The sequence below is a fragment of the Zeus faber genome (assembly GCF_960531495.2).
Source record: "Zeus faber genome assembly, chromosome: 4".
Taxonomy (NCBI): Eukaryota; Metazoa; Chordata; class Actinopteri; order Zeiformes; family Zeidae; genus Zeus; species Zeus faber.
This window is the reverse complement of record NC_137191.1, coordinates 32,368,616-32,383,240: the sequence shown is the minus strand read 5'-3', so window position 1 is coordinate 32,383,240 and position 14,625 is coordinate 32,368,616. Positions and strand designations below refer to the sequence as shown.

General features: G+C 40.1%; 1 protein-coding gene across 1 annotated transcript in view; it reads left to right on the top strand.

The window, feature by feature from the left end:
* LOC307228932 (teneurin-3) overlaps positions 1-14,625 on the top strand; it is a gene marked incomplete at its 5' end in the record, with an annotated part of 375,882 nt that overhangs the window by 279,878 nt on the left and 81,379 nt on the right. The window contains 4 exons of the mRNA XM_079998784.1: positions 1,632-1,832; positions 2,973-3,158; positions 11,495-11,641; positions 13,151-13,281. Of these exons, the coding sequence (XP_079854910.1) occupies positions 1,632-1,832; positions 2,973-3,158; positions 11,495-11,641; positions 13,151-13,281 (665 nt within the window). The remainder of the gene's footprint in view (positions 1-1,631; positions 1,833-2,972; positions 3,159-11,494; positions 11,642-13,150; positions 13,282-14,625) is intronic.

The following is a 14,625-nucleotide window of genomic DNA, read 5'->3' as shown; positions in this document are numbered from 1 at the left end:
GTGTGAGGTATGGTTCCCCGGACCATCTGAATGGCTTTTAGAAAAAAACTTTGGGCAGGGAGGTGCGCTAAGCCCATAACTGTCAAATTTGGGACTTGAAAATAAGGGGGAGTAACTGATTAGGTGCCCTTTTACACACTGTGTATTAATGTGTTTCATTCAATGAAATACATCTACAATAAAAAAGAAAACAGTGATTCATTCATTCTTTAAAATCATTCATTGTTTTGTATCAGAGATGTATATATTAATTGTATTAGATGTACAGAAAGTATGCTCCATTCCAAAACATGTATATTTTTCATTAAACAAACACAAGAGTGTCCCGTATACACAAGTTGCTTTACATTTTGAACTACTGCTCCTCCCGGTGGACAGATACAGCATTGCAACTGCTTTTACACAAATGCAGCCTGGGGGCGCTCCCAGGCTGCATCATCGAGGGGGATATCATTACAGGCAAGATCTAAGCAGGGACCCGACAGGGACCTGGGAGTGACCCTGCATGGGTCAGCCACGCCCCATCCACGGATCTACCTGGGCCCTGTCATGTTCCATATGCCATCTGAAGTGGTTCCTACTATAACTGCTTTGAGGCTATTTACCCTATAAATTGAAAGCTACAGTGATAGTTTCACATTAAAATGTAACACCGCTTTCTGTCAACAGATTACAGATTGCATTCTCTCTATTAATCCCAGTGCCTCATTTTCCAGTGGAAGGTGGAATCTATCTATCTATCTATCTATCTATCTATCTATCTATCTATCTATCTATCTATCTATCTATCTATCTATCTATCTATCTATCCATCTATCCATCTATCTATCTATCATGATTGATCTATAGATTGAACAATATACGTCTATAGATTTCTATGTGTGACTATGGGCCCCTACATTTTTTAACTACATAGACAAAGACAAAACTGAAATAGTAGTCTTTGAGGCAAAATAATAAATACAAAAGACCAAGTTAGAAATCTTGGTGTGATTATGGATTTAGATCTGAAATACAAAAGCCACATTAAGTCAATATCAACTATTATCTTTTGACTTGAGTGTAATTAAAGGCGCTGTTATTTATTATTAAAATTACCATTGAAATCCAGGATCAAAACAAAATATTTTCCCACTTTCTTTTAGGGAATAATCAGCCTGCATTAGGTTGCACTTAGATTTTTTTTCCATCTGTTTTAGCTTCTTCGTCTGCTTTTACTAGTGCACTTTTTTGCTGTTTTGCCTTTTAAAAAAGGTGCGCTTCCCAAAAGACATAACAATGACTTTAATGTATTTTGTGAAGCACTTTGAATTTCCATTGTGTATTGGAGCAATCTTTGTACAATATTTAATCCAAAGAAGGCACATGGTGTATTATCCTGTTCTGTAATTTCAACAATATTGCTAAATGCCTTGAGAGAAATGAAAGATGCTATGATTTATTCAAATAATGAACCAATGATTCCATTAATTTTGCCATCCTTACAGTCGACTATTGTGTAATACTGAGTTGATGTTCTACTAGTCTCAGTTTGAGCTGTACTGTTGCCATGGGCTGTTCATTTTTTTGTTTACCCCAACTTTTTTTTTTTCTCTCCTCGTTTCTATCTCTCTCTCTCGCTCTTTCACCAGTGGACTGCTTGGATCCCAGCTGCTCAGCTCACGGGGTGTGCATCCACGGCGAGTGCCACTGTCAGTCAGGCTGGGGAGGGGCCAGCTGCGAGATCGCCAAAGCCATGTGCCCTGACCAGTGCTCGGGCCATGGCACATACAACGCAGAGAGCAGCACCTGTACCTGTGACCAGAACTGGACAGGACCCGACTGCTCTTTAGGTAAGCCGGGGGGCGGGATGGATGGATAGATGCATGGATGGATGGTTAGAGGCAGGGTTCTCACCAGGTCCTTTAGGTGCTTGAAGTGCTTGAATTGTCATCCTTCGAAATATAAGTAATGTGATACCTTGGAAATTGCCCCTTTTGTGCTGAAGTGCTTGAACTCCCTGCATGAACTCCACATTGGAGTTTGGTTTTGTTATTCAACGTAATTTTTTTTCTTTCCAATATCACTTTTACAACATAGATTATGACAAATGTAAATTGAATCCAGCATAGTTGGAAATAGACACTTCAAATAGTAGATGACAATGAGACAGATAGAAATACATACACACACAAACAGGTCACAAATACGTGTGTGTGTGTGTGTGTGTGTGTGTGTGTGTGTGTGTGTGTGTGTGTGTGTGTGTGTGTGTGTGTGTGTGTGTGTGTGTGTGTGTGTGTGTGTGTGTGTGTGTGTGCACATTTGTCTCACTCCTACACAAATTGTTGTTGGCGGATAATCGCCAGGCTGACAGGTATATCAAAGACTACCCACCCACACACATACACATACACACACACTTAGATAAATGGATAAGATACACCCTCATCTATGCAGATGTGCATGTAAATGCTTGACAGGCAAACACATACACACACACTCACCCATAACTGGACACACAGAGACTTGCCTCACACTGGAACTATACCACGTTGGAGGCGCGTTGGAGGGATATTGAAGACAGCAAGTTAAATATTTTAATGATCAGGATCAATAAGCAAATCTAACAGCAGCCCGAGGTCTCTGTTACTATGTAGGCGCATATAAAACACATTTAAATTGAATGCAGTCTTGGCAAAATCATTTCTGAAATAGGAAAATGCCGTACGGCTAACGTGTACGGTGTTGCACCAAAAGTGGATTAAAATGGACTCAATAGGAAGCATGCACTCACGGCACACCAACACGCCTGGTGTAGTTCCAGTGTCAGGGCCGTGGAGTTTAGTGGGGGCCACCTACACCTACACCCACAGACACATATACTGTAGGTTTTGAGGCTTAGCGAGTTGAATTAAGGGCAGGCATGCGACTGTCCAACTCTTCATTGATTTTTTCATTTCATTTATTTTATTTTCCGGCTTTCTTTCGGGCAGAGGTGTGCGGTGTGGATTGCGGCACCCATGGCGTGTGCTACGGCGGCGCGTGCCGGTGCGAGGAGGGCTGGGCAGGAGGCGTGTGCGACCAGAAAGCCTGCCACCCACTGTGCGCCAAGAACGGTGTCTGCAAGGAGGGAAAGTGTGAGTGTGACCAGGGATGGACTGGAGAGCACTGTAATATCGGTGAGTCACCCAACACACACACACACACACACACACACACACACACACACACACACACACACACACACACACACACACACACACACGCGCACACACACACTTGAAAATGTTGAATGCGTAATGTGTAACTCACCACTATCAACATTTTCAACCAAACCCTACACACAGACTCAAAAATGTCCGTAACCCTACTGTAGCGTGATGAGGACCTGTAATTAATATTCATGGTTTAGTTGAGTGCCACCAACTTTGTAATAAAAAAAATTAACTTTAAAGTCAGTTTATGGCCACACGAACGGGGATAGAGGTCTGTACTCTTCAGGATCGTGTCGTAATGTTATCATCGCCTTGTTTGCGATTGTGGCACCGCCCCATGCTCTTGCCTGCACGGGTGCTCCATGTCAGTTACGCACATTTTTATATTTTTTGAACATATTGCGCCTAATCTCCGGGTGCGTTGCAATGACATTTCACTGCATATATGTATGAACGTATGTATATGTATGTGACAAATAAACCTCTTGAATCTTGAATCTTGAATCGTGCAACTACTTCCTAATCAAGCAATGAATATTTATTCGCAATAAAATAATTTGAAAATGTGGTAAAAAGGTTGAGGTAGAAAAGGGGAATTAAAGCAAGTTAAACACAAGGGAAGTAAAAATGTTGTTCTGGTGAGAGGGGAAGTATTAACTATAGATTGGAGGAATTGCATTTGGATGCGCACAAAGGACACTGCTTACTCACTCTTAACTGAATGATAAAAATAAATGTATCCCCGTGCCCACACGAACATCCCTTCTCCATGAGCTGTCTGAGCTTACTGGATTGCAGTTCCCTGGGTCACCCTTAGGTCGGCCCCCTGGTGTGTGTAGTCTCACCTTGGGCCCCGAATAAGACTGTGGATACCCTCGTACTATCGGGTCCAGGACAATGAGACGCAGCTATGATTGTTTGGCCGCTATCTTTCGTGGCTTGGCGTGTGGTTGGTGGCAGCTTTGGAGAATGCAGGCTCATTCGAATGCAGGGTTGGTGGGCCGTCCATAGTTCGATTACCGGTGCCGCGTGGTGCTCTAAACTGGTTGAGGTACAAGACGGGAGGTCTAACAGTATAAAAGGAGGATCTGTGCGACTCAGCAGAGTCATGGCGCGTAAAACATGGTTCCAAAAAGGGAAAACACAGGGAAAGGAGGCTACGTGGCAATGCACCAGGTAAAGTTTCCAGGTAAAAGGGGTGGTCGCAAGAGAAAGAAGAGAACTGAGGAGACAATCGTATCTCAGTGTTTTATGTCCCTTGAGGGGGCATAACCGGAAGTGACATCCTTTGACGGCCATTAGCCAAGGAGTTGTCACAAGGTTTTATCGCGCCATTCTAGAGGCGAGGCGTTCCCCTTTTTACCCAGATGCGTTCAAAACTCTATGTCTAATCTGAATATTGAAATCCGTCTCCTTTAATCATTTAATACCAATATTACATTTGTGTTTGTCAAATAAATCTTAAAATAAGAGAAGGGAGGACCACGCACAAAAGTAAATCCTGAAATAAACAAAGTTTCCGTCTCGTTTTCTCACTCTTTCTCCCGTGGCTTCACCTCTTTGTCTGATGAAAAAAAGAGTTCTGTGATCAGAGGCTCTGGGCCTCTCATTATATTATCTTTTGTGATTGTTCGTCGTTTAATCAGGTTTTCTCGCTGTGATCAAGATTCTCTCTTTTCCAAGAGAGACCTGAATTTTTTTCGTCAATATGTATAATTTGACAACGTAATTAGTAGTTTTATTGATATTATAATTGTAATTAAAAAAAAATAAAATAAAATATATATATATTTTTTTTCATTAATTTATAAAAATCTACTTTTTTAATTTTATTTTAATATTGTTATTATTCTCCATTTTCTCAGATTGTTGAGCTCTTTTTTATTATTTATTTATTTATTTATTATAATAATGGTGTGACGCACCAAACCTCAATCACCAATCCAATTCCCAGCATATGTAAATATACCTGGTGAATAAAACAAATTCTGATTCTGAATCTGATTCTGATGTTACAGAGTCAAATTTCAAGCAGGTTTTGAAATATCAGTTAAAATACCAGCCAATACTAATAATCAGCAAATAAAACTCTGAAGTCATCGAGGGCAATGTGGGACTTTTATTTCCATTGTCTATTTTTATTTCGAGTCTATACTTGTGGTAAGGCTGTTTGTTGAATTTAAACCCGATTTAAGATTTCCTTCTTTTTCATTGCCTTATTTCAAAAACTAATGTAGATTTAATGTGGACATCATCTTGAAAGAACAGGACAGCTGCATTATAAAAACTATGTGTCTCCTCTAACCTAAGCTTTTCTCTACTAAATCGCTCTGTTTCCTCTCTCTCTCTGTCTTCCCTTCCTACCTTTCTTTTTTTTCTGAAGCTCACAACCCGGATATAAGAGTAAAAGGTACTGTGCTTTTCTCTCTTCCTTCCTTCCTACTTGCCCTCCTTTCTCTTTATCAGGCACTTTCTCCTCCTTTTTTTAGCCTTTATCTCATTTTTGATTTGTATCTTTACTTGCTAAGCACTTCCGAGCTGTGGTCACTAGTTTTTTGTTTTTTTTCCCCATTTCATTTCATCTTATTTTTCCACCATTTCTTACAGATTGATCTCATGTCATTTTTTCTTCTTTTTTTGTCTATGGCTTTGGACATCCCACTACTACTTAATCATTAATGCCGCAAAACTTACTCCACATCCACTGTCGAAAGAAGGCTTCCGTTTCAAAGCACCCAAAGGTGCTCTGCTACCAAGAATTACACTATTGATGGCTTGTGCATGCCTTTTACCCTCACGTAATGTTGAAATAGAGAGAAAGGAATTTCATATTGGTCTACACCAAGAAATTTTCTGGTGTGTTGACCTAGGTCAAAATGCCAGAAAAATAGCCTATTTGGATTGGTGTGAATTATACACCAATCCAAATAGGCTATGACCAATGGAGAAAAATAATTTCATGGCCGTTTCGTCTTATCCTTTGTGTGCTGTAGTCTGACACATAGTCCTGATTAAAATATTTGGGGAACTTTGAAAGTGCAGCCAGGTCGTGATGATTGCCCAAATCCTCATAAAATGACATAGAAGGACATACAATCTCATTACTGCCTTCGACTGCAAAATCCAGTAATGGCACGCAAAATGAAATACAACTTTTATCTTGGTTACCTCGAATATCGGCGGTCCTGAATCGGTCCTGTTAGTTTGGCTCTGCTGAATATGAGAACTGAGCACCAAACATTTAGCTAAAGAAGAGCTTTTTTGTTGACAGCACCCCCTCAGAGTTTCCACGGGCCCTTAAAAAGTCTTAAAAAGTCTTATTTTTATTTTCTTTTATCTGTCCAATAGAACGACGCCATCCACGGCCGATTAAGTAGTTGACTGGGTATTTCAAAAGAAGAAAAGTATATGTTTTATATTCTTAGCATAAGAAGTATATTTCAGACCTGTGGGATTTTCCTTCATATCCTTTGTATTTTTATTTTGACAGTATGCATTATGGATGTGAAATAGATCTTAAATTGCATTCATAATGGATTTAAAAAGGTCTTAAAAAGTCTTAAATTCAACTTGTTGAAAGCTCCAGAAACCCTGCCGCTGTTGGTCACTGAAGCTGCTTTCACACATGCACTGCAACCATGAAATGATCTAGACATTACCCGGAGGAACTCTATGTGTGAACGCAAATGTCCAAATCAGTTGGACCGGACATTAAGCAGACTTTACCCAGCCAGCACCCGAGTACAAAGTCTGCGTAATGATCAAATGTGTGAACAGAGCAGGTGAATGTCCGGAGAATTCACAAGTTGGCGTGTCCCTTACTGATGATGTCTCTATAATGCGCAAGTCATTTACCATTGAATGGATCTTCGTTCACGTAGCCTAGCTGTTTGGTACTCCTTTCTGCTCTACTTTACATGGAGTATCAATGCAAAAAAGTCACAATTACTGATAAGTCGGTAGCCTCGTCCGCCATCTTGGGTGTGCTGTATTGCATCATGTGCTGCCTCCTGCACGCTCTAGCCAGGCTCCGCCCCTCACCTAAACCAAACAGAGTAATTCCAGTAGGTGTAAGCACGTCTGACACGGACAATCTCCGGTTGTGTGCTACATGTGTAAAAAGGCAACTCCGGACAATGCCTGGACCTGATTATCCGGATATTGCCGAAGTTCATGTGTGAAAGCAGCTCTAAAGTTAGACTTATTGTCATCCACTATTCTGCATGAGGCTATGTTAGATAGATAGATAGCTAGATAGATCGATAGATCGATGGATGGATGGATATATGGATATATGGATGACTCACTGTGGGTGGGCCTGCCAATTTAGGTAATCAATAGTCTTTTTCTTAAAAATGTTCTTTGAACTTTTGGTCCAAAAACCTGGTCAGTCGTCAAAAATCATAGTAGAGCGGCCAAAAAAAACCCCAGTATAGTACAACAATCTCAAATATATACTACAGGTGGCCTTTTATGAAGTCATTTATTCACTTCACTGAGAAAGCCTGTCTTGTCTCAACCCGTAGACGATGTTGACTCAGTTTCGGTGAATATAATTGCCAATGTAATTTTGCATATGGAACGCAAAATTAGATGAGCAATTACCATTTGGTGAAAATACAACAACTTTGTTCAATTTGAATGGATGATTGGTGAAAAAACAACAACAATTATTGTCTTAAATAATATGAAAATATAATAATGAATATCCAATGTATTTTTTTTATTTTTTTTTTATTTTTTTGAACTTTCCTTCTTTTGCATTGTCAAAAAAAGAAAACTGATTTTGGTAAGCCTTTTGTTTTCTTTTCTGTAACCATGTTGCCTCCCGAAGGTTTGTTTTTCGTTTTCTTTCCGGGCGTGGAATGAATTTATTCCTCCATATCTGTCTGCTTAATCCTCCGCTTGTCTCTCTCTCTCTCTCTCACTCTCTCTCTCTCTCTCTCTATTTTTTTGTCTCTCTCTGGCTCTCTTTCTTTCTATCTGGTCACTTTTATTGCCATGACCCACACCTTACCCCCTCCTTCTTTCCCCCCTCCTTACTCCCTCTTTCATTTGCCCTATCTCTGCCATTTCTGTCCATATAAAAAAAAAAAAAAAAAAACACTACAAAAGATTTTAAAAAAAATAGAAAAAATTGCCAAGTGCTTTTGTTTTGAACTTTGCGTTCTTCTTCCCTAACACTCCTTCCCTCTTCTCCCTCCTTGCCCTCTCTCCTATTCTCAGGATATAAAGGTAATTCATCCCAAAGACACCAGGAGCCTGTTATCCCTACAGAGCATACCACTCGCCAATGCTTCTGTTTATTTCTTCTTCTTCTTATCTCTCCCTTTCTCTCTCTCTCTCTCTCTCTCTCTCTCTCTCTCTCTCTCTATCTCTACGTTTGCCTTTTTTATTCCAACTATCCCTCCCTGCTCCATTATTCCCTGGATATCCTCTTTCGGAATGTCTTTCACTCACATTCTGTTTATTTCTTTCTTTCTTTGTTCCTTAACTTATTTTGTCAATTATTTCTTATTTTGTTTCCTTTTCTGTTCTATGTTCTTTGTCACAGACCCTCTCTGCCTTGAAGCACGACAGTTGGCATTTCCTGTGCAAGCCTATTATCACCCACCTTTTTGTTGTTGTAGTCCTTTGTAGTCCTGATTTTTTAGTATTTCCGATCTAATAATTTTTGTCTGTGTCTGAATCCGAAAGCAAGCGCACACCGCACACACCAATGCCAACACCCCCATGCAGTATAATGCACACCAAAGCACCCATGCATCCACTCACTCACTCACTCACTCACTCAATCACTCGCTCACTGTGTGGTTTCTCTATTGTCCTGCATCCAGAGGCCTGAACATTTTTATAAGTGTGCGTCTAGTTCTCCAGCTGCCAGCTGCCCCTTCCTCCACTCTTTTTCCCTTCTTTCTTTCTTTTTTTCTTCCTTCCTTTCTTTCCTTCTCTCTCTCTGCAGTCACATCTATGCAGATCGGTTATCAGAACCGTTAGCGTGATCGCTGCCTCTGTTACAGGACCTGTCCGCACATACGGACAGGTCCTGTAACGTTTTTTGTGCTTTCGTCTGGACAGCGAGATTTTATGAAACACTGTGGATGTGGGCAAGATTTCTTTTAAAATTGGATGCGTTCTCAGAGATACACATATAGATGTGGACGAGGCCTGAGAATTTTCAGACAGGCGCCAACGACGCAGCTGTGAACTAAGATCCATGCCAATGAACCTACACCCAATCCCCTCGGAGAGGAAGAAAACACTGGTGTGGTTTGCATGGGGGGAGAATGAGCTTCAGAGAACGGTGAAGTTAAGCACTGTAAAGGCAATAAAATCACAAAACAACTTGTACAATTGTCAAGACTGAAAAATGAGCTGGGAAGAAAGCGGGGACCTCGTGGAAATATAGCAGCAGTAATAATACAGTAATATATTACTTTTTGAAGTAACAAAGTAATGTAACGCATTTTTAATACGCTTTTGGTAGTATTATTACATCATCATCATCATCATCATCATCATCATCAGCTTAGACTGTGTTGTTAATAATCCACTCGTTTTTACATTTATAAAATAGTATTAATTACAGTTTCTCACACGGGTGATAATCCACTTGCTCTTTGGTCCTTACAGTATGAAATCAAATGATAATTGACACAAGAGTCGCAAAAATGAATGCAAAGTCGGAAAAATGTGGCTCCTAAACAGTAAAACAAACGAATGCATGCGCAGAGCTCACATAAAGCATGTGACCAAATCTCTTGAAGAGACCATTTATCAAGTGTTAAACATGTATACAAATTAAACTGAGCAGACACAGAAGTGCAGAGAAGGTCAAGTCATTTTGTAAAGTAATGTATTACTTTAAAATTTAAGTAATGAGCAATATGTAATATCTTACATTTTGAAAGTAACATGACAAAACCAACTGGACCAATATAAAAAAGATACAATTGAATAAATGACCCGAACTCTGCTGCAGACCAGCAGCCTATCTTGGTGTTAAAAAGGCAAAAATAGAAATCTATCCAACGCAATGAGATTGATTCCACGGTGTCTAATATAAAGAAAAAAAACCTCTCAAGATGAATTCCTCTCCAGTCAATGTGGTACATGTAGGTCCATGCGACCTAAACAAACTGGATGTTGCACGACTGGCCTCAAAGGTGTTATAGCACAGATCAGGCGCTCTCCCCCCGTACTGCTGTGTTGTGTCCTGCGCTGCCGCCCCTCTCTCTCTCTGTCGCCCTCGCTCACTCTGTCTTTCTCCCTCCCTTTTCAACTGGGCTTTGCTTGGTTCAGATATCGCACCTTATATTTAGTACCCTTCACCTGACAACCTCTGTGTCTCCTCCGTGAAGGGCGGGGGGGCATAAAGTATAGTTCCTCGGAGGTGCTTAATCGAACAAATCCACCTCCCTATACTTTGTGTGTTCTCTGTCTGTCTACCAGTTGTGTTTTCACATGGATTAGTTCTTTTTATGTTGTTGGTTGACTGGCTGACAGGGATGAGCCAATGGTGCACTTCAAATAAAACATTCACACACACGTCCATTTTTTTTCTTTGTAATTCGGTTTTGACAGAATTTCCAACAAATGAAGACCTTGTGGCGTGTTTTTTTTTTAATATTCCTAAATAATGAAGACTTTTCAACTTTCTATTTTCTTGTATCATCTAAATGACCAAATAAACATCAACAGTATTGCCGTGACATCTTTGTTTGGGTATGGATTATTATTATTATTTTATTTTTTATTTTTTTGTAATTACTCTGCAAATGACGGCAACTTGGTTGAAGGCAATTTTTTGTTGTTTTGATTTTGGGTTCATGTGAAACTACAACCTAGTCAGTGCATTTCACCGAGACCTGACCGTCCCGACTGTCCTGTCTGTCAGTCTGTCTCCCTCGCACATGGGTCAGTGTATCTCTCCAACTGTCTATGTGTCTGTGTGTTATTGTCTGTCTGTGAATGAGGTTCCTAGCAGATCCAGCCCCCAAATTGACCTTCCCGCAGGAGGAACATTTGATTTGCACACACACAGACACACACACACACACACAGACACACACACACACACACACACACACACACACACACACACACACACACACACACACACACACACACACACACACACACGCACACACCTTAATGTCAACCCATACACACAAATAGACATGTAAATGAAAAGATAGGAATGTATTGACTTGACCACATCCCATCCATCTGTCATTCCATCCATGTAACGCCCAGTGCACTGGTGCTAATGCTGTGCACTTTTTTGTCCCAAAACCCAGAGGGGTGCCCAGGCCTTTGCAACAACAACGGTCGCTGCACCCTGGAGGCCAGTGGCTGGCACTGCATCTGCCAACCGGGATGGAGAGGGGCCGGCTGCCATGTCGCCATGGAGACACTCTGCACAGATGGCAAAGACAATGAAGGAGGTGAGTTTGTGTGTGTGTGTGTGTGTGCGTGTGTATTATTTATTATACATGTGGACACATAACTGGAAAGTTAATAAACCTCAAACCATGGTCTTGGAAATTATCAGAGATTTTTAAGTTATTCTCACATGCCCAATGCCAAATGGCTCCAAACATGGCTGAAGTCAAACATATCCCATTGCTTCTCCGATCACTCGATCCTGACATCATCGCACCTGCGTGGGAAGTTGTGGATCATCAATATTCCACTCAACAGTTTAGAACAAGGAAGTTTTGACGTTGCTCCCAAAGTCATGAAGCGTGACTGGTCTGTGTGGAAGAAACAGTGAAATCCACATTTTTCTTGCTGCTGTTTAGACTTTTTTATTATAATCTAGTCCCGGTCTGACTACTATAAGTACAGTCGTTTTTATTTTTCTATTCTCTATTCTCTTCTATCTAGACCTGGTCTTAAATGGTCTTAAAAGGTGTGTTGAAAAAAAACATTGAAATCCATTCTCTGTTTTCTCACGTTTTCACAAATGTGAAATAGGGTTTTACATGCTGTTTATCGATACAATAAAACAAACCATTTACAATGTGTTTTTATTTAACTTTAGCCTGAAAATTCAGAGGTTTTTGAATGTTACTTAAAAATCCAAGGAGCTGGGAATTGCTTTCAGCTGATTACTGAAATGAAAAAGAAACACGCAGCTGTCCTAGCGTTAATTGTTGGAGTTCACCGAGTATTTTTTTTTTGTCAAAATGCATTTAAAATGCCAATGCCAAATGCAAATGTCAAAACAATTATTTTGAGATTTAAAAGAATTGGTGTACCCCCTGCAGTACCCCTGCAGTGGACTCCCGGTTGAAGACCACTCTTCTAGATAGTCCACTAGTGGGAAATAATACTAAAGCCTGATACGATGTAGTCTACATAAACTATTTAGCAGGAAGACAGTTTACTACAGTAGCAGATGCTGAGTTATGTGACTGCACCAGGTACTCGGAAAGTCAAAGGGAAGGAAACAAGCAACTTTCAAGAGATGGAGAGTTTTTTTATGCTGCACTTGACCAACGAAAGGTGCTGACAGATGGACAACGATACCTGTGCTGACATAGTTTTGGAGATTTGCATTGGAATAGTAGTTCAAAAAATTAGTTTAACTAATAGTCATATTTTGTTTACCTTTCAATCTGAACTAAATTGGATCCACATTGAAATTTGACATTCAATTTAACGGTTTTCAGCATTGTAAGTGAGGCCTAACAATTAAATATGTGTACGGATGTGTGTGTGTGTGTGTGTGTGTGTGTGTGTGTGTGTGTGTGTGTGTGTGTGTGTGTGTGTGTGTGTGTGTGTGTGTGTGTGTGTGGTTGTTTTTGACATGGGTTGATCTGCCTTCATGTATGGATATACAGTATGTTCGTGAGACATACAGCTGTCTCCACACAATACACATACAGTACACACAAATACAGTATGTGTGTCTATTAGTGTGTCTCTTTATGACTGTGTGTGGATTTCAGATGGCTTGACGGACTGCATGGACCCAGACTGCTGCCTGCAAACATCCTGTCAGAATCAGCCATATTGCAGAGGGTCACCTGACCCAGCCGAGGTCCTCAACCAGTCTCCAGCCTCACTGGTCCCCCAGCAGGTACGCAGCTCACAGCAGTTATAGCTACTATATAATTTTCCTTTGTTATAATTTGCGGTAGCTTTGAAACGCAATTAACAGGTACATTTACTGCACAAGGGAACAACTTTGTGGAAAAAAATAAGAAAATAAATAGTATGCAATTAAGCAAATAACATGTAAAAATTAATATAATATACTGCAAATACCATAAATATGTTGGATACTTGATGAAGTCGATGAAAAAAATATGAAAATAATTCTCAATTTAAAAATGTAATTATAATGTAATAATACATAAATAAATACACAAATAAATGTTGATAAAATAATAAGAAATAAATAACAATAAAAACCCTCTAGATAAAAGAGCATTCACTCAGGTCATGTTATCTAATATAAAATCATAATATAATATAATTTAGTGTGAAAGACAGAGAATTTTGGAAACCATTTGAGTCCATCAGCTGAAATTGATTGGCTATGTCCTTACTTTACTCTGGACTTTTAGAAATGTTCCTTGTTCCTTGTTGTATATATTTTGGGCTATAATTCCAAAAACCCACGTACTGGCGCCTAAACTTCACACACTTGACCCCTCCTTTCTCATCGTGTCATTTCACAGCTTTAAATAAAGCTGTGAATCTAAATATATTTTTCGTAACAGATCTGCCATTGACGAATCAGGCAGCTTGTCTAAGCTGTCACTTTCAACTCCAGTGGAACAACTTGCGTTGCTGCTGCATATCGCAGTGGTTCCTCGCCAGATTGTGAAAGCCCAACTGCTCCACCTGAATGAAGAAAAAAAGACAAATGAAAACATATCAATAGAACATCATTACTGGGTTGACTAATATGATATTTCACCCTTCAAACGGTAATCTCTTCATCAGGGTAACTTTCAGCCCTAACGCCCCATTTTAAATATGATGAAGTGAATGAATTGTGAAAATGCAACAACAGGAACGTAAAGAAGCACAAATTGTATAAATGAGTATTCTCCGGTGAATATGTTTTGTTTTTTTTGTTTGTTTTTTTATGTTTTTTTACTTGAAGGAGTTTCTCTGAAGCCATTTGCAGTAATCGCTCCAGGTTATTAATTACACGCCTCACACTTTTTGTCAGATCTGGTTATATAGACGCCAGACTTTTCAAAGTGTTGGAACTGTTGATGTGACCCAATCTCCTTCCACACTGTCACAATGCCCCTTGTCTGGCTTAATGCGCAGTATTCTCCCTGCGTGTCTCCTTTTCTGTCTCTCTGGCCCATCTCATTGCATATTTCTCTCTCTCTCTCTCTCTCTCTCTCTCTCTCTCTCTCTCTCTCTGTCTCTCTCTCTCTCCCTGTGTGTGTGTGTGTGTGCG